This window comes from Myotis davidii, unplaced genomic scaffold (assembly GCF_000327345.1).
Source record: "Myotis davidii unplaced genomic scaffold, ASM32734v1 scaffold1094, whole genome shotgun sequence".
Taxonomy (NCBI): domain Eukaryota; kingdom Metazoa; phylum Chordata; class Mammalia; order Chiroptera; family Vespertilionidae; genus Myotis; species Myotis davidii.
In genome coordinates, this window is record NW_006285318.1 from 352813 (window position 1) to 370900 (window position 18088).

General features: G+C 48.3%; 3 protein-coding genes across 6 annotated transcripts in view; 1 reads left to right on the forward strand and 2 right to left on the reverse strand.

Annotated features, from left to right (window-relative positions):
• Positions 1–2766, reverse strand: part of SMC1A (structural maintenance of chromosomes 1A) — a 29354-nt gene extending 26588 nt beyond the window's left edge. Inside the window, exon 1 of the mRNA XM_015559026.1 lies at positions 2551–2766. Coding sequence (XP_015414512.1) covers positions 2551–2659 — 109 coding nt within the window. The 5' untranslated portion in view covers positions 2660–2766. The remainder of the gene's footprint in view (positions 1–2550) is intronic.
• Positions 2767–9119: 6353 nt separating this feature from the next.
• Positions 9120–15374, forward strand: RIBC1 (RIB43A domain with coiled-coils 1). Of its 2 annotated transcripts, XM_015559042.1 has the most exons (6): positions 9120–9261; positions 11069–11150; positions 11351–11695; positions 14004–14122; positions 14545–14954; positions 15074–15374. In XM_015559042.1, exons 1-6 carry the CDS (start codon positions 9145–9147, stop codon positions 15153–15155), a joined length of 1155 nt encoding a protein of 384 aa, XP_015414528.1. In that variant the 5' UTR covers positions 9120–9144; the 3' UTR covers positions 15156–15374. The 2 variants fall into 2 exon arrangements, with proteins under 2 accessions (XP_015414528.1, XP_015414529.1); XM_015559043.1 differs by lacking the exons at positions 14004–14122; positions 15074–15374 and having other exon boundaries at positions 14545–14629.
• An 80-nt stretch (positions 15375–15454) lies between these two features.
• HSD17B10 (hydroxysteroid (17-beta) dehydrogenase 10) lies at positions 15455–18034 on the reverse strand. 3 transcript variants are annotated; one of them, XM_006756136.2, is made up of 6 exons: positions 17957–18034; positions 17631–17795; positions 16676–16840; positions 16186–16314; positions 15995–16103; positions 15455–15792 (listed from the first exon to the last, which is right to left on the reverse strand). In XM_006756136.2, exons 2-6 carry the CDS (start codon positions 17697–17699, stop codon positions 15602–15604), a joined length of 663 nt encoding a protein of 220 aa, XP_006756199.1. In that variant the 5' UTR covers positions 17700–17795; positions 17957–18034; the 3' UTR covers positions 15455–15601. The 3 variants fall into 3 exon arrangements, with proteins under 3 accessions (XP_006756199.1, XP_006756197.1, XP_006756198.1); XM_006756134.2 differs by having other exon boundaries at positions 17875–18026; XM_006756135.1 differs by having other exon boundaries at positions 17951–18023.
• Positions 18035–18088: the final 54 nt, after the last annotated feature.

Consider the following 18088-nt stretch of genomic DNA (forward strand, 5'->3'; position numbering starts at 1 on the left):
ATCTGTAATACAGATAATTTTTTACAAAGACAGCAAAGAATCATATTTGGTTCAACATTCAACAATTAAGTTGTTAAGTTTTTAAATCTATATAAAGAGCTTCAAAAAAAATAAAGATTAAAAAAAAAAAAGCTTGGGTTCTAGTCCAATAGATTAGGTTGTATTTAGTTTCACTATTTCTTAGCTGACCTCACCTGGAAAATGTGAGAAACCATGACTCATGGGTAAAACATCTCAAACAATCCTTGGCATATAGTCCTCCATTGGAGTGGCAGGAGCACAGGTTTGGACAAGCAAAGGTTCTAGCCCTGGCTCTGGGAATCAGTGTGCAAGTGATTGCAACTCTTAGTGCCTCAGCCTCTTCGTATACAAAACATAGATAATGGGATCTCCCTCTTAGGGTCACTGTGAGAATTTCAATGTAAAAGGGCCCAATAAATAAAGTACTCAACACACAGTAGGTGCTCAATAAATGGCAGTCCCATTCTAACAAGCCTGACTCAGCAATGTCTCCCTCATCACAGCAGGACTAGACGCTCTAATAGTCAGCCTATTAGACGCTCATTTGTAACCTTAGGGCTTCTCCCATGCTCTCCCCAGACTTAAGGACATCTCACAAAGGCCGGCCTACTCACAATCATTCAACATTATAAACATTTTTATAACATGCATTATGAGCTGAACAGTGACAAAAAGTTTTAAGAAATGTCTTCTTTGAGACACTCCTAGACCAGTAATAAAGATACAAAAACATACTATGGATACAAGATAGGAGAAAAATGTTAATGTGTAGCAAGTGCCTACTGTGTGCCGGAGGAGAAGAGCAATTCACTGAGGGGAATCAAGGAATGCCTCATGGATGTGGGCATTGAAGAATAAGGGTAAGAGGGGAGGTCAGGCCCAGGACCTTTTCAGAACAGCCAGGTATACAAATCTACCGACCCATATTGAGGGGACCAAATGACAAGAGGTGCCTCTTGCCTCCTTTCCAATTCTAAGAAACTGGAGCGGAACCCCAAGCATTAGCCCTCTAAGCCAGTCAGTGGTTCTCAAGAGGTTGGTAGGGGGAGTCATTTTGCAACCCCCAGGGGGCATTTAGCAATGTCCAGAGACATTCTTTGTTGTCCCGTCTGGGGATGCTGGGGTGCTACTGTCATCCAGAGGGTAGAAGCCAAGGATACCACTAAAGAGCCTGAAATGCACAGGGCCAACCCCACAGCAAAGAATCACCTCACTGGAAATGTCAACAGTGCAGCTGTTGAGAAACCCTGCTCTCCACTGAGAGCCAAACAGGCAAGACTCCAAGGGAGGTCCACAGTTAGAGCTGCTTCAATAAAGGCAGCCACCTCAGACTAGTGAATGATTTAGCTAGAGCAACTCCAGGCTGGAGTAGCACAGCAGGATTCCAAACAAACTCTTGAGAGGGTAGATGGGTGAAACACACCCGTGTATCATTTAGAAATGGGAAGTTAAGATATGAAATAGTGGCCTGACCTGACCACCCTTTCTTTTTTCCCCGTTTTATTGAAATATAACTGACATAACATGTTACTCATTTCAGGTGTACAATAAAATGATTCCATATTTGTACATATTGCAAAATGACCACCACAGTAAGTTTAGCTGACATCCATCACCTCGCATGATTACAATTTTTTTGTTGTGATGAGAACGTTTGAGATCTACTCTCTTAGCAACTTTTAAATATACAATACAGTATTGTTAACTACTGACGCCACCCAGCCACCCAAGTCGCTCGATAACATCTACCGGTCTGGTCTCATTTCCGGCACAGCGCTTATCGCAGCTGCAAAAGATTCTATTTTCTCTTTCTCGATTACGTAACTTTCCTGGGAGCATGGCTTATTCTATTCTGCGCTATTTCCGCAGCATCTTGATAACTCCTTATAAAACAGTAAGCACTCGGTTAATTTGGTGAGCTTGAATAAGTTCTGACTTTTTAGCGGTTTCAGTGCTAGCACAGGGGCGAGAACGAGGCATATCCACCTCTGAGCTGGGGAGGGCGGCCGGGGATGGAGACCCCAAGCACTCTGGAGACGCCAGCGCTGGGTCTCAAATTCAAAATTGCCCGCCTCCGAAAGAGAGCACACAAAAAAAGGGGGGCGAAATCGGAGCGTACCAATGTGAGGCGGGACGGGTTAAATGTACCGCTTGGGACCGGAGGCCACGGGAGGGGTACCAGCAGTCCCACACCTTCCAGAGGGTTGATACAAGGAGGGGATCCAGCTGCCAGCGGACTTGGACCACTTTTGGCGGGAGGGGGGCAGAGGAAAGGGGAACATACCGGGCGGAGCGTACCACTCGGGCTGGAGTGGGGGGCGCGTAAAGAGCGGGCAACTGACACCTAGGGAAGAGGTTCAAGTCAGAGCCCCCGAGCCGGGACAGCGGCTTTGGGCCGTACCGCCGAAGGAGGGGCGAGGAACCTGTTACAATTCGCGACATTTCAGGTGGCATGGGCTGGGTTGTACTATGATACTGGAGAGGGGTCCAGGGCGGGATGTGCGCAGGGCCGCAGCAGGGTAATCTCACCAGAGCCATTGGGTCCGATGATGGCGGTAAACCTCTGAAATGGTCCGATAATCTGTCGCCCCTTGTACGACTTAAAGTTCTCAATCTCAATCAGTTTCAGGAAACCCATGACGGCGGCGGCGCCGGCGGCGGTACGAATGGCCGCGCCGTACGCCGGGGACTGGAGTAGCCTGCGCGGGAAACACCGCGGTGCAAGCCGGGCGGAGAGCAAACCTCGCGAGCATGAGTCCAGGCCAAACGGGATTTCCGGCTTCCGGCGCTGGCCGGAACCGGGGAGGAGGGCTTTCCGGCTGGCGTGAAAGTTTTGTTGACCCGTTGCCAGGGTACGAGCTTACGACAAGCGTTTAGGGCCCGCCCCCTTCCTTGTTGCTCGGCAACAGAGTCGCCGCAAACAGACCACATCGCATCGGAGACAGCAGACGCGAGGGATCGCAAGTCAAACTTGCTGAGACGAGTCAGAAATCACAGTAGGGTTATGCCCTCCGGGGCAGGAGGAAGGTGGGAAATCGGCTGTGGCTGCCGCCTGCCCGGTTACAAAGCTCAAACAAGGACAGGGTCGGGAAGGACTGTACGGGAAGGAGGGGCCAGCGGGAGGATTCGGTGTTCTGTGAACTCAGACCTTGCGGTGGGCGGAGGCGGAAGGGGATGAAGTTCGAGGTTGGACGAGGTGTGAAGGGAAATGGGGTGTAAAGGGAGATAAGGGTACTCAAGCGACAGGGATACGGGCTGTCCAGAGGTTCAACCCTATCCCATCTCTCTCCCCCGCGCCCCCTGGGTTCTTCCAAGCAGAGTTCACAGACTGACGCTGTAGCCCAAGAGCAGACGTGGATCTGAGCCACTTGTTGGCACCTGAAGCAGGACCCCAACTAGGAGCTTCAAAGTTGGGAGTCCTTGCTGAAAAAGGTATTTTGTATGAACCCTTTATCCTTCTCTTCTCCCCACTTCCTATCTTCCTCTTCATGACTCATCTCTATCCTTTGCCCTCCTCTCCATCCCCTTCTGCCCCATCCTTTGCTTCCCCCTTCTTTCGCTGCCCCCGCAACTCTACCCTCTCCTTTCCCCCTCTCTATTCCCTATCTTTTATATCCCTCTCTTCCATCCCTTCATCTTCCTATCACCTTAAACCTACTCATTACTAAGGCCATGGCCTTAGCAGTCCAAGAAGCTTAAAATATCTATGGAATCTTCCCTTTAGTAACTCATTCCATATGTCACCACAATGTAAGTATTGTGGTGACATATGGAATGAGTAGGCTGGGGTTAGTCCTGAGGCTGAGAAGAGTCTTAGTCTTAGGACAGGTGCAAGAAAGTGAGAAAGTTTGGTTGACAGAATCTAGCAGAGGAGCCATAAATGAAGTTCAACTTGGATAAACAGTCATCATCAGGCTGAGGGAATAAAATGATCAAAGGACAGCAATATGACAGGAAATGGAGCTTGGGGGCAAATCAAATTGAATCCCTACCTCTCATACCATATACAAAATATAATTCCAAATAGGTTAAAAACTTAAATGAGAAAGGCAAAACTTTAGAAATTTTAGAAGAATATATGGGAGAATATCTTTATGGCCTCAGGGGATTTCTTAAATAATAAAAACTTTAAATAATAATAATAAAATGAAAAGACCAGCCACAAATTAGAGATGTTTGCCACATATAAATTAACAAATGATTGTTGTATAGAATACATAAGGAACTAATAAAATTAATAAGAAAAGAGCAAACAACCTGATTATTTAAAAAATGAGCCCTGACCGATTGGGCTCAGTGCATAGAGTGTCAGTCTGCAGACTGAAGGGTCCCAGGTTCCATTTCTGTCAAGGGCACATGCTTGGGTTGAGGGCTTGTAAAGTTTAAAAAAATGAAAAAACGAACAAAAGCTGTGAATGGGCACTTCAGAGAAGAGTAAACAAAAATGACCAAAATACACATGAAAAGATGTACAACCTCATTAGCAATAAGGAAAATTCCAATCAAAATCAATTCTAATTTTATAAGCACAAATGGGCAAAAATTATAAAGCCTGCAATACCAAGTGTTGGTGAAGATGTGGAGTGCCTACGTTTTTATACACTGTAGTTTTTTGGTTTTTTAATTATTCCAGAAAGGAAGGGAGAGAGAGAAAGAGAGAGAGAGAAGGAAAGAAACAACAACGATGAGAGAGAATCATTGATCAGTTGCCTTCTGCACACCCCACACTGGGATAGAGCCCAAAACCTGGGTATGTGCCCTGACTGGGAATGGAACCATGACCTCCTGGTTCATAGGTTGACGCTCAACCACTGAGCCACACCGACCAGGCTACACTGTAGTTTTTATACACTGTTGGTACAATCTCCTCGGAAAACAAGTTAGCATTATCTTGAAAGTTAAATATACTTTAAGTGCTGGGATCCAGCACTTCCACTTCTAGGTATATGCTACAGAAACTTTCCCACTTGTATATATAAGTCTCTTGCAATCTACAGATTCCTCCGCCCTCTTTTTCTCTTGCAACTAAAAATAAATAAACTGGGTTATTTGGGCCACAGAGTCCTTGTCTTTATTGAAACCACTACAATCAGGCTTTCATCCCCACAAGTCTACCAAAAATGTTCTTGTCATGGTCATCAGCAATCCTCATATTATTAAGTACACACAGTTCTCAGTTCTCCTCTTAACCCATTATCAGCCATTCATTCTCTCCTCCCAAAAGCACTTTCTTCACTTGGTTTCTCTGACACCACACTCCTGGGTTTTCTTCCACCTCACTGGCCATTCCTCCTTAGCCTACAGTGCTGGCTCCTCTTCTCCCTGTCTCCCCTAGGACATTCTTATCCATCTACACTCACTACTCCCTTAGAGGCCTCCTATTGCCTTATAGCTGTAGATTCCCTTATATCAGTCAGGATAAGCTAAATTATGCTGGGGTTACAAACAACCCCAAAATCTCAAAAGCTTATAAAGACCAACATTTATTGAGTGTTGACCTATGAACCAGGAGGTCACGGTTCAATTGCCAGTCAGGGCATATGCCCGGGTTGTGGGCTCAATCCCCAATAGGGGGAGCATGCAGGAGGCAGCCGATCAATGATTCTCTCTCATCATTGATATTTCTATATCTCTCTCCCTCTCCCTTGCTCTCTGAAATCATTTAAAAAAATTTTAAAAAACAAAAAAATTATTTCTCACTCCTGCTTCTTGGGTTGGCTGCATCTCTGCTCTATGTCACTACTCCAGGACCCAGGCTGAAGGAGCAGCCCTTACCAGTCTCATAGCAGAGAGTGAAGAGAAAAAGTGGCTATCACCTAATGGCTCTTAGTTCTGCTTGGCAATGACATATGTCAATTCTCTCACTGGAAAGGGCAAAGCAAATCATGTGGCTAAACTTGAGGGCAATGAGATAAAGATGTATAATCCTTCTGTAGGCCCAAATCCTTGAAGTTATTCTTTTTTAAAATATGTTTTTATTGGTTTTAGAGAGAGAGAGAGGAAGAGAGATGGGGAGAGAGACATTAATTGCCTACTTCATGCCCCCTACTAGGCACCGAACCCAAAACCCAGGCATGTGCCCTGACCAGGAATCGAACCAGCGACCTCTTGGTGCATAGGACGACGCTCAGTCCACTGAGCAATACCAGCCAGGCTTGAAGTTATTCTTGACACTGCTCTCACACCTCACATCCAATCCATCAGAAAGTCTTATCAGTTCTGCCTTCAGAATATATCCAGAATGTGACCACTTCTCACCACCTCTGCTATTCCCAACCTGGTGTGAGTCACCATCATCTCTTGCCTAGACGACTGCTATAGCCTCCTGTCTGGTCTTCTGGCTTGTAGCCATGCCTCCCCTAATCCCAGTCTATTGTTAACACAGCAACCAGAGTTGTCCTTTAAAAATCAAAAGCAAAACATATCACTTCCACTGCTCAAATCCCTCCCATGGCTGCCTGTTTCAGAGTGAAAGCCACAGCCTTCCAATGGTCTGCAAAGTCCTACATGCTCTAGCCCCTGCATTATCTCTCTAATGACATTTCCTACCTACCTCTCCTTTGCTTACACAGTTGCCTCCTGCTGTTCCCTTGAATGTGTGTCCATCTTTTTTTAAGTATATTTTTTTATTGATTTCAGAGAGGAAAGGGAGAGGGAGAGAGAGATGGAAACATCCATGATGAGAGAGAATCATTGATCACCTGCCTCTTGCGCCATCCCCCCTACCCCCTCACACATACTGTGGATACAGCCCACAATTTGGGGGCGGGGGGAGAGAGGGAGAGAAACATCATATGCCTCGACCGGGATTCGAACTGTGGCCTCCTGGTTCATAGATCGATGCTCAACCACTGTGCCACACCGGTTGGGCAAATGTGTGTCCATCTTAAGGCCTTCACACTTGCTGTTCCCTCTGCCTGAAGTGTTCTCTTCCTAGATAGCTGCATAGATGACTCCTTCAACTTCTTCAAGTATTCAATCAAATATTACCTTCTTAGTTATGTGTCCCCTGATGTTCATATTTAAAATTGAAACACCCCCTTCTATTTCCTTGGCACTTTCATTGCCCCTTATCGTGCTCTATATTTTTTCCCATAGCACTTATCATCATCTTACAAACTGTTTAATGTACTCTTTGTTGTATTGTGTGTCTGGCCCCACTAGAAAATAACCTCCACAAGGACTCAGCTTTTTATCACTTATGCTCCTTGATGTCTCCCAATGCTTAGAAGAGTGACACTGAGGCACTTCCCAAGTATTTGTTAAATGATAGAATGAACATGAGTGAAAAAAAGCAAGATGTAAAATAATACATTCTTCGTGATATTCTATAAAGTCCCAAGACGAGAAAATGTTTTAAAATGTTGTTCGGGGAATGGTACACACAGTGTATGAATGCATATTAGTAAGGGAGTGGTAACATTTGGGACAATGGTTATATCTCAGGGTAAGGATAAGGGAGAAGAGATACAGATAATATTGATCATGTTCTATTTCCTAAGTTGGAGAGTTGGTTCATGGGTCTCTATTTTATCATGCTTCCTAACTTACATACAGGTTATATATATTCTCCTGTGTGTATCTAATATTTCACAGTTACAAAATGGTTGTGTTTTTTTAAATCCTCACCCGAGGATTTTTTTTTTCCTCATTGATTTTAAGAGAGAGGGAAAGACAGAGAGAAACACTGATGTGAGAGAAACACATCGATTGGTTGCCTCCTGCATGAGCCCTGACCAGAGTCCAGGCTGGGTAGGAGCCTGCAACCTAGGTACATGCTCTTAGCTGGAATTGAACCTGGGACCCTTTGGTTTGCAGGCTGACGCTCTATCCACTGAACCAAATTGGCCAGGGCTGGTTGTGTGTTTTTTAATCCTCACCCGAGGATATTTTTTTCATTGATTTTGAAAGAGAGTGGAAGGGAGGAAGAAGATAGAGATAGAGGTAGAGATAGAGATAGAGAGAGATAGAGATAGATAGAGATAGAGATAGAGATGGAGATAGAGATAGAGATAGAGACATCAATGTGAGAGAAACATTAATGTGAAACTCACCAATTGATTGCCTCCTGCATGCACCCCTACAGGAGCAAGGAGTGAATCTGCAACCCAGGTATGCGCCCTTGACTGGGAATCCAACCAGCAACCATTAGGTCCGAGGGCCAGTGCTCCAACCACTGAATAGGCCAGGGCACAATGTTTTTTTAAGATGGGAACTAGCTGTAGGAAAGGCATTCCAAACAAAACTGTGGATAAAGGCCCTGCGGTGGGAACAGCTGTGTTTTTAGAGGACTCACCCACTTTTGCACCTGGGGCGCTGTAAGCAGGGGTGCTGCTGGCATGAGATGAGCTGGAGGGGTGTGCAGGAAGCGGATCTTGGAAGCTCATGTCTAGGAGTTTGGATCTGATTCTAAGTGCAGTGAGAAGGCAAGTGGAGTGTTTTAAGCAGGTGAGAAACACGGTAAAATTTTTAAAAATGTAAGGTATGAATATTTCAAGCTTTAGATTCCAATCTACTTCAAAAACCCCAAATCTGATTTCTTGCCTCAGATTAGCTGAGCTCTCTCTCTCTGTTAGGATGATTTCCTAATGGCCAAAGGGCTCTGTGCCCTTAGAAACACATTTTGTCAGTCTTAGCGCAGACTGCCTGAGGGACATGATAAGATTTATGTTTGCGCAATGTTTTGAGCTGTGGCTTTGGCTGGCTACGTGCCCAAAATGGGCTGCCCTAAGTATGAAGGGACACAGGCAATTTTAAGCCCTGTAGCTTTTCATTTGACTGCAGAATAATAAAAATAAATAAAGGGGTAATGGTGGTGCCATTTGCTGAAATGAGGAAAACGGAATAAAGCATAAGTGAAAGGGAGAGTGTTGTAAGTTTGAGACTTACAAAGGGGAGCAGGGAGCAGGTCATGGAGACACTCTTCTAAATCCAGCAGGTGGGGCTCCAGATTGTGAGGCCTGAATTCAGGTGGCCACAGCAGAGATGGGGGATACGAATATGAAATATATCAGGAAGTAAAATCAGTAGGAATCACTAACCAACCGGTGAGATACTATGGGGAGAAAGGAATGGGGGTGGGGTCTAGCTCTGATGGGGCATCCTACCTCACTCTTTCTCCAGATGTTTCCTTACAGCGTGCCACCTGATCCCAAGGAGGTGGCAGCCATTGAGGCTAGACGAAATCGCGAAATGGAGCGACAGAAACGATTCCTTGATGTGCGCACCCGAACCATGGGGGTGAGTGGGCAGTGGGTCTTTCTTGGGACCCAGAGCCACCTCACTTTTGCCCCTGGAGAGGAACATAGCAGTGCCTGTTACCCCCCCCCCCCAAAAAAAAACCCCCCCCCCTCCCTGAATTTTAAAAAATATGTTTTTGGGGGTTTTGTTTTGTTTTGAATACATTTTCATTGATTTCAGAGCGAAAGGGAGAGGTAGAGAAAGATAGAAACATCAATGATGAGAGAGAATCATGGATCTGCTGCCTCCTGCACGCCCTGTACTGGGGATCGAGCCTGAAACCCGGGCATGTGCCTGACCGGGAATGGAACCATGACCTCCTGGTTCATGGGTCAACACTCAACCACTGAGCACACTGGTTGGGTCCCCTCCCTCATTTGAGCAGGCCCTGGGGATGGAAAGGAAGGAGAGGGAGAGAAAGCACCCACCTGTAGGCACAGGAAGGGCCTGGGAAGGTGGTTGGGGTTGCAGGGGAAGAGACTTGGGGAAGAAGAGCTGTGACAGCTGACTCTTCTCCAGTCAGCTCTGGGCCAACAGGCCTGGTTGTTGAAAGACAAGTAACATGGAACCAAAAGAAGTCCAAAGGATATTGGTACTGCATATGCCTAAACTCTATCTGGAAGGCTACATAAGAGACTGTTAGCGAGGCTGAAGGGCAGAGATGGGAGGGACACATTCTTCACTAAACTGTATTCCCCTTTGCACAGTTTTGAAACAGTTTAAATGAATGAATTACAATCAAAATAAAGAGAAAACATTGGTAGTTTAAGAAAAAATAGATTAGGGCGTGAGTGAAGGGAGGATGCCGCATGTATTGTGGAAAAGACCCCACACCTTCACTCAAGGCCAGGTCTGCTGTGTATTGTGTGTAGTTTTGGATGAGTCCCAGGTCTTTGAGCTCTAAGCTCCTCCTCGGAGGCTAAAGGAAATGTTGAGGTATTAACTTAGGGTGGCAGCCCTGTCAACCAGAGCAGAGTGCCTGACCCAAGTAAGTGGTTGGCTGAGGCTTGAGGGGTGTGACTAAGATCCTGTTGGCCAGCACTTCCTAGGGCCTGCTTTGTGCCAAGCAGTGGGTTGCACAGGAGCGACACAAAGCTGAGGCCCAATCTCGGCCCTTAATGGACTCACAGTCTGGGGGAGGAAATCACCAAGAGAGGCCAACTTCAATATAATGCGGACAGTGGGTCTGAGATCCTGTGGGAGTACACCTGCTGGAGGGGTCAGGAAAGTGAAGCCTGTGCTGAAGGGATGAATAGGTTTCCATAAAGAACAGATGAAAAATGTTCTAAGTGGCCAGAGCAAAAGCTGTCTATGCAAAACGGACTAAGATGTGCAGGAAACTGTAAGCGTGGAGCTCCTGAGGGTGGGACAGAGGAGAGGGTACCGAGATGAGGTTGGAGAACGAGCAGGAGCTAGATTATCGAGGGGCTTCCGAACCATGCTGAGATGGTGGAACACTATTTTTTTGAAATATATTTTTATTGATTTCAGAGAGGACGGGAGAGGGAGAGAGAGAGACAGAAACATCAATGATGAGAGAGAATTACTGATCAGCTGCCTCCTGCATGCCGCCTTCTGGGGATCAAGCTGCAACCCAGGCATGCGCCCTGACCGGGAATTGAACCGTGACCTCCTGGTTCATAGGACAATGTTCACCCACTGAGCCATGCTGGCCGGGCTATAGGTGCAACACTATTATCCAGTAGGTATTAGGAATCGATAGGAGGATTTTTAAACAGGATTTCTGAGCAGAGTAAGGCCTGCTGCTGGGCCTCTGCCACAATTTAGCTAATTTCTTTGGGATCAGGTGGATGTTGGAACCCTGAACAGCCAGGTAGAAGAGCGGAAGCTTCGGGAGATCAGAGAGCGGTGCAAGGAAGAAGCTTACGGTAAAAGCCCAAGGCCAGAGGCCTGCCAAGGAGGAGAATGAATGGGACTGAGTGGACTAAGTAAGGCAGTTCTGCCTCCAAGTGGGGCCTTGAGGCCTGGGGGTGGAACAAACCGGGTGGGCCTTGGGGGCAGGGGCCATGCTGAGTGAGCTCTGTCCCTCCCGTGGGGCTTCCTCCATGTCCCTGCCCACCACCCCCAGGTACCGCCCAGGTCCACTATGATATGGTAGCGCAGATGCTAGAAAAGGAAGACGCAGAACGGACACGTCGCCTGGCCAAAAAAGTCCAAGAGTTTCGCGAGCAGAAACAACAGCTCAAGAATAAGCATGAATTTAACCTTTGGGGTTCAGACCAACTCTGGAAGGGGTTTCAAGCCCTTCACCCTGACAGTGATGCCCAATATAGCCCATCCAGCCTACAATACTTCTCTGGGGAGGACCCAGAGAGGGCCGCGATCATAAGAATGCAGCAGGAGCAGTTGAGGCACAACCTGGATAAGCAGATACAGGAGCAACAGCAAGCCAGGGCTGATGAAAGGCGTACCAGTAAGTAGCTGGGCCCTCCAGGCTGAGACCTGAGGCCTGGTAGGAAAAAGTCCCAAGCACCCAGGAGACCAGAACTGGAGGTGGTGGGGGGGCGAGGGGGGATCAGGGGCGGAGAGAAGGTCCAATTACCCCTAGGGCTGCTGCTGAAAGATTGATCAGACCTCAAGCTCCCTGACTTTCTTCAGTAACTGACAGTATAGCCATTGGTCCCCATCAGCCTAGCATTTCTTTTTTAAAAAAATATATATTTGTAGTGATTTCAGAAAGGAAGGGAGAGGGAGAAATATCAATGATGAGAGAGAATCATTGATTGGTTGTCTCCTGCACACACCACACTGGGGATCAAGCCCGCAACCCTCATGTGCCCTGACTGGGAATCGAACATGACTTCCTGGTTCATAGGTCGATGCTCAACCACCGAGCCACGCCAGCTGGACAATCCTAGCATTTCATTACCTGGAGGCAGCACAGTAAAGAGAAGACAGACCTAATAGCTCTGCCATTTACTAGCTGGTTTGGGCAAATGAATTTTCCTCTCTGTGCTTCAGCTTCCTTGCCTTTAAAATGGGAATGAATCCATGGCACAGAGCTCACGTGAGGATGAAATGAGATTCTGTGTGTGCAGCACAGTCTGCAGCACTGGGTCTGTGAATGGTCTGGTTTAGGATTCACACACAGTTTAGTATCAGTGCAGTCCAGGATTGAGAGTTCGGAGGAAGAGAGAACACCAAACTAAGGCATTGTGACTTTATTGTGTAGGCAGTGGGTCATCACTTAAGGGTTTTAAGTCAGTGCTCAATGACCAGTAGCTACCATTACTATGACATTATCTGTGGCCACATCGTCCTCTTCCATTTGAGTAAGCCTTTCCAGGGCAAGGACCATCTCTTTACTCATACTGCTCACCTTTCAGTTACCCCTATTATACAGCATTCTGTTCTGATGTACCACTTGCAGATGTAACTAACTCTGAAAGTATTTGTAGATGTCAGTCTTCTCCCCAAAATGTTGGCTCACTAAAGATGATCCATATGTCTCATTTGCACACCTGTATGCCAGTTGCCTAGTACAGGGCCTACCACTGTGTAGGGAGCTCAATAAATCGTTGCTGAATGATCAGTTGAAGACCAAAGTAAACAAGGCAGGCACCCTCCAGAAGCCCACAGAACTATGCCTTCAAGAAAATCAGTTTAGCCCTGGCCAGTGTGCTCCGTGGTTAGAGTGTCGGCCCACGCACCAAAGGGTCACAGGTTTAATTCCCAGTCAAGGATGCGTGTACCTGGGCTGTGGGTTTGCTCCCCGCTCCGGTTACCTTCTAGTGAGGAGAGAGACGGGCAATAGGCAAAAATAATTTTAAATGTAGAATATATTGGATGGTGACAAATCCTAGGGAGAAAAATCAGGGAAGGGAAATAAATGTTGGAGGTACGCAGGTTGTCATTCTAGGTAGGAGAGAGAGGGAAGACCTCATTGAAGCAGAAACATTTGAGTAAAGACTGAGGGAAGCAAGAAAGCTGAGCCAAGAGTAACATCTTTTGCAAAACCACGAGGCAGGAGTGTCTGGCATGCTCTAGAAACTGTAAGACCAGTGTGGTAGGTTTAAGTGTTAATACCTTTGCTCAGGTTATGCCAGTGGCCTGAAATGCCCTTTGCTTCTTGGCAACCTGTATTTCAAGGATCACCTTTTCCTGGGAGCCGTCCTCTCACCCACTGTCTAAAGTTCCCATAAACCCAGTCAGTGTGACTCAGTGGTTGAGGGTCAACCCATGAACCAAGAGGTCATGGTTTGATTCCCAGTCAGGGCACATGCCCGGGTTTTGGGCTCGATCCCCAATAGGGGGTGTGTAGGAGGTGGCTGATTGATGGTGTTTCTCTCTCATCGATGTTTCTCTCTGTGTGTCCCTCTCCCTTCCTCTCTCTCTAAAAATCAATTTGGTGTCCTCAGAACCCAACACATGGCTCTTAGACTGAGGCTCAGAGAGATGGAGTGATCTCCCCAAGATCACACAGCTCAGAAGCAACAGAAGAGCTGGCACTGGGATCCAGGTCCACTGGAGGCACCTTTCAGTTAGGCACTTGAGAAATCCTTGTTACTGCCGCTTTGGCCACCCTTAGCCTGACAGAGTAGATCACTCTACATGCCTCCAATTAGGATATTACCCCCACTCCGAAACATGCATACACACACACACACACACACACACACACCAATTATGCTTGTTGAACAAATGGCTGAATGAGCAAACCCAGAATGAAGCAGGCCAGTACAGGGCCCTGCTTCACCCCCTGGTCAAATTTCTCTGTATAGATGAGCTCCGTGAGAAGCTGCGCATAGCTGTGGAAGCTCGGGCCGTCCAGCTGGCCAAGCTGGAGGAGTCTTGCCGCATAGCCATGAAGTATGCCATGGCCAATACCCACAAAGCCCAGGTATGGCCTGAGCCATCCAGCACTCTGAACCCTCCCTAACCCCCTGAACAAAGTCCTGGGGAGTCTTAGCCACAGCTTCTCCTCACAATTATTCTCAAATCAACACCATCCCTCATCTCCCTGAGGACTTCCCCCTTTATCCAAGGGGACTCTTAGGGCAGAAGATGCCATTCCCCACCTTGACTCAGGCTGACTTGAGAACAGAACACTGCCCTGCCTTCCCCAGTTGCTCAGCCTAAAGGTTTCCAGAGGGCAGGGAAGTTCTCTGTCCATTCCCCCACCTTAGGTCATTCAAGGGCCATGCAATCCCTCTGTTCCTTCTGCCCTTGAGATGGAGAATAGGGCCATGTCTCCCCTTCCCCTGTGACTGAAAGTTCCTTGAGGTTGGGTACCCAAATTCTCCCATTTGGGGATCCCACCAGGCAGCTGAGGTGGCTGAGCGACGGCTGCAAGAATATCGGCGTGAACAGGAGGCCAATTTGAAAGACATCCATACCCAGATCAAGAGTGACCTAGTGAATGAGACACCCCAGATCACCCCACAACCTGTGATAGCCACCCCTGCCTCCCGGATCCTGCCCTATGGCGGGAAGGGGAAGGGCGTGATTCCAGAGGATCAAACCAGCATCAAGAAAGCCCAGGCGGCACAATGGCGTGAAAAGGAGGTGCAGCGCCGGGCCGAACAAGCACGGGATGCCGAATGGGGAAGACAGGCCGCATGCCTGGCCCAAGCATCCATGGAGCTAGAAGAACAGGAGAGGCAACTATGTGCTGAATTCCGGAGGGGGCTGGGTTCCTTCAACCAGCAGCTGGCTTATGACCATAAAGCACAGTAAGTTCTAGGGGGTGGCAGCAGGGATGGCTGCCAAGGGCTAGGGAGGAATGGTGAAGGCCAGAAAGACGGGGAAAAGGGAAAGCCCATTGGTTGAGGCCTCTGCAATTCTTTCACAGGCAGAATTACCTGAATTCAGTGATCTACACCGGTCAATCTGCAGTCCCATATAACCTCCAGTTCAACAACAGTGGCCGCTGAGTTCAAGATGGTCATTTCTTCCTTCCCCCTCCCACATGAAGCCCATAGAAGTTAGCAGTTTGAAGAAAATGCTGCAGATCCCCTTCCATTTCCCAGAGGAAGATAGCAGAGCCACTACCCCTACCTGTGAGTGTAGGTAATAAAGTTGTTCACTAAAATCAAGGCCACGTGTTAGAATAGGAGCCAAAGGTGTGAGGCACTGCTTTTCCCATGTCACCCCTGGGATCTGTGCATCTGTCAGTCTTCACCCATTCACCTTTTCCCCCATGTCAGTTCCCCCAGCACACAGCACTGCCCACTTCCTGTAAGAAATAGACTTTATTAGGCACAGAAGGTGATTAGTGGGCAGAGTTACAAAATGGCTACCAGGCTTCCTCCCAAGCTGGAGTATAGTATGCCAGGGGAAGGATGGGTGGAAGAGAGTGTGTTTCGTCTGCCCCCTCCCTTCAAGGCTGCATGCGGATGGCCCCATCCAGCCGGATGACCTCTCCATTGATGAATGGGTTCTCGATGATGGACTGTACCAGATGAGCATACTCAGCAGGGTGGCCCAGTCGGCTGGGGAAGGGCACCTGGCTGGCCAGGAAGTTGCGCACTTTCTCTGGGAGGCTGGTCAGCAGTGGGGTGCCAAACAGACCTAGACAACACAGAGTCAGAGGCCCGCCCTTGCTTTCATGTTTACCCTGTGTCCCCCAGCGCCCCCACCCCCGCCCCCAGCCCTACTTGTAGTGCTCCCCTATGCCCAGTGATGGACGGCTGCTGCTGCTGCTTTGCTTCCCCTCTCAATTGCCCATGGATCCCACCCAATCCCAGGTGTGGCAGGGAGGGAATAGGTTTACCTGGAGCAATGGTTATCACCCGGATGCCCATGGGAGCCAAATCCCGAGCAATGGGCAGTGTCATGCCCACTATGCCCCCCTTGGAAGCAGAGTATGCAGCTTGTCCAACCTGGAGAAAGAGTGAAGGCCATAGGTGGGAGGGCCCCCAACAGGTCACTGAGGAGGCACAAGCCTTGCCCCTGCTCACACACCTGGCCCTCATAGGCAGCCACGCTGGCGGTGTTGATGATGATCCCACGTTGGCCTTCCTGGTCTGGTTCATTCTGGCCCATCTCACCAGCCACAAGGCGGATCACATTGAAGGTTCCTATGAGATTCACCTAGAGCAGTGGTCGGCAAACTCATTAGTCAACAGAGCCAAATATCAACAGTACAACGACTGAAATTTCTTTTGAGAGCCAAATTTTTTAAACGTAAACTAGATAGGTAGGTACATTGTTATTAACTGAATTAGGGTACTCCTAAGGCTTAGGAAGAGCCACACTCAAGGGGCCAAAGAGCCGCATGTGGCTCGCGAGCCACAGTTTGCCGACCACTGACGTAGAGGACCAGTAGAGACATGGTTAGAACTTGAGGGAGAGGCAGGCTTTTGTCCCTTAAAAGCTTTGGGAGCACCCACAGCCCAACAGATCTTATTCCTACCCCTAGACTCTAGGACCTAGAGAATCTCCAAGGCCTCACATTGATAACTCGTTGGAAGTCCTCCAAGGTATGGGCCTGGTTCCTCTTTACGTTGTATGTCTTGAGGGCCACCGCAATCCCTGCACAATTGACTGCCACATCCACACGGCCAAACTTTTCTTTTGCTAAAGCCAGAGCTGCTTGCACGTCCTTCTCTGAGGTCACCTTCAGGAGGAGAAGTGGAGGAGGGACTCATCACCCAGCACACACACTCCCCACTAAACCTATGGGAGGGGCAGCAGAATTATATAAGCAAGGGAGAGGCCAAGAGAAAAGTGGAGAAAGCTGAAAATGTCAGGTACTACAGAGCAGTGTTTCAAACCGTTTTTTTAAATCTATGCCCTCTTTTGATAATTTCACATATGAGTGGAGATTCTCAATTGCTGTGAATCAGAGCACTGTTTTGAGAATTAGTGATATGAAGACAGACTAGCTTTCTTGTGCCCCTACCTGCTAAGATGATTGCATCAAGCTTTACTGTCTGTAGTTTTTTTCATGAAAGTTTTTCAACTTTGTACATATAAAATTACAGGGCACTATGAGTTTTTCAAACTATACATATCCCCTCCAGGAGATCATGACATGTCCAACCCCCATCCCCACTGTTGTGAAGGGAAAAGGAGATGGGTTGCCCTGGCCAGTGTGGATCAGTTGGTTGGGTGTGGTAGAGTGCAGCAAAAGGTTGACAGTTCGATTCCTGGTCAGGGCACATGCCTGGGTGGCCCACTCAATCCCAGGTAGGAGGCAGCTGATGGATGGTTCACTCTCACATGGATGTTTCTCTGTCTCTCTCCCTCTCCCTTCCTCTTTCTCTAAAAATCAATAAAACTTTTGTTTTTAAGAAAAGGAGATGGGCCCAACCCTCACACAGACAGCAGCAGCCTATGGGAGGGAGGGACCCATGGGTTCCCAGGTTGGTGCCTGGGGGGGCGGGGGGTGAAGTGACCCCACTTACGTCGGTTGGGGCAAAGGCGCAGCTCTTCCCTAACTTCTTGGCCTGCTCCTCCCCATTCGAGCTGGGCATGTCCAGAAGCACAGCACTGGCCCCCTGTCCCACCAGTCGCTCCGCTGTGGCCAGTCCTAGGCCTGAGGCGCCTCCGGTTATAACGGCGACCAGGCCCTGTGAAGAGGTACCATCAACGGTTACGCTGTGCAGACCCTTTCATCTGCCCGTTCTCCAGGTGTGCCCCTCTCCTTACCGACGACAACTCTACGCTTCTCATCCCGAGAGAGTCCACCCAGGCACCCCACATACACGTGCTGCGGAGAGTTGACCTTCACCTCCCGAGCCCCACCGCCGCAATACCGGGCCTAGAATCGCGTGACCATTTTCCCGGCACCGATCTCTTCCCTCTACTTCCACGGCCGCCAAAGTCCCAGCAGGTTCAGCGGGGCAAGCCGCAGGGGCGAGGA

Coding starts and splice junctions, on each gene's coding strand:
- HSD17B10 (XM_006756134.2), bottom strand. CDS start 17,928: ATGTGGGGTGCCTGGGTGGACTCTCTCGGGATGAGAAGCGTAGAGTTG. Junction 16,315..16,675: donor ACTTCCAACGAGTTATCAAT/GTGAGGCCTTGG, acceptor CCACTGCTCTAG/GTGAATCTCATAGGAACCTT. Junction 15,793..15,994: donor GGTGATAACCATTGCTCCAG/GTAAACCTATTC, acceptor TGTGTTGTCTAG/GTCTGTTTGGCACCCCACTG.
- RIBC1 (XM_015559042.1), top strand. CDS start 9,145: ATGTTTCCTTACAGCGTGCCACCTGATCCCAAGGAGGTGGCAGCCATT. Junction 11,151..11,350: donor GTGCAAGGAAGAAGCTTACG/GTAAAAGCCCAA, acceptor CACCACCCCCAG/GTACCGCCCAGGTCCACTAT. Junction 11,696..14,003: donor GGCTGATGAAAGGCGTACCA/GTAAGTAGCTGG, acceptor TTCTCTGTATAG/ATGAGCTCCGTGAGAAGCTG.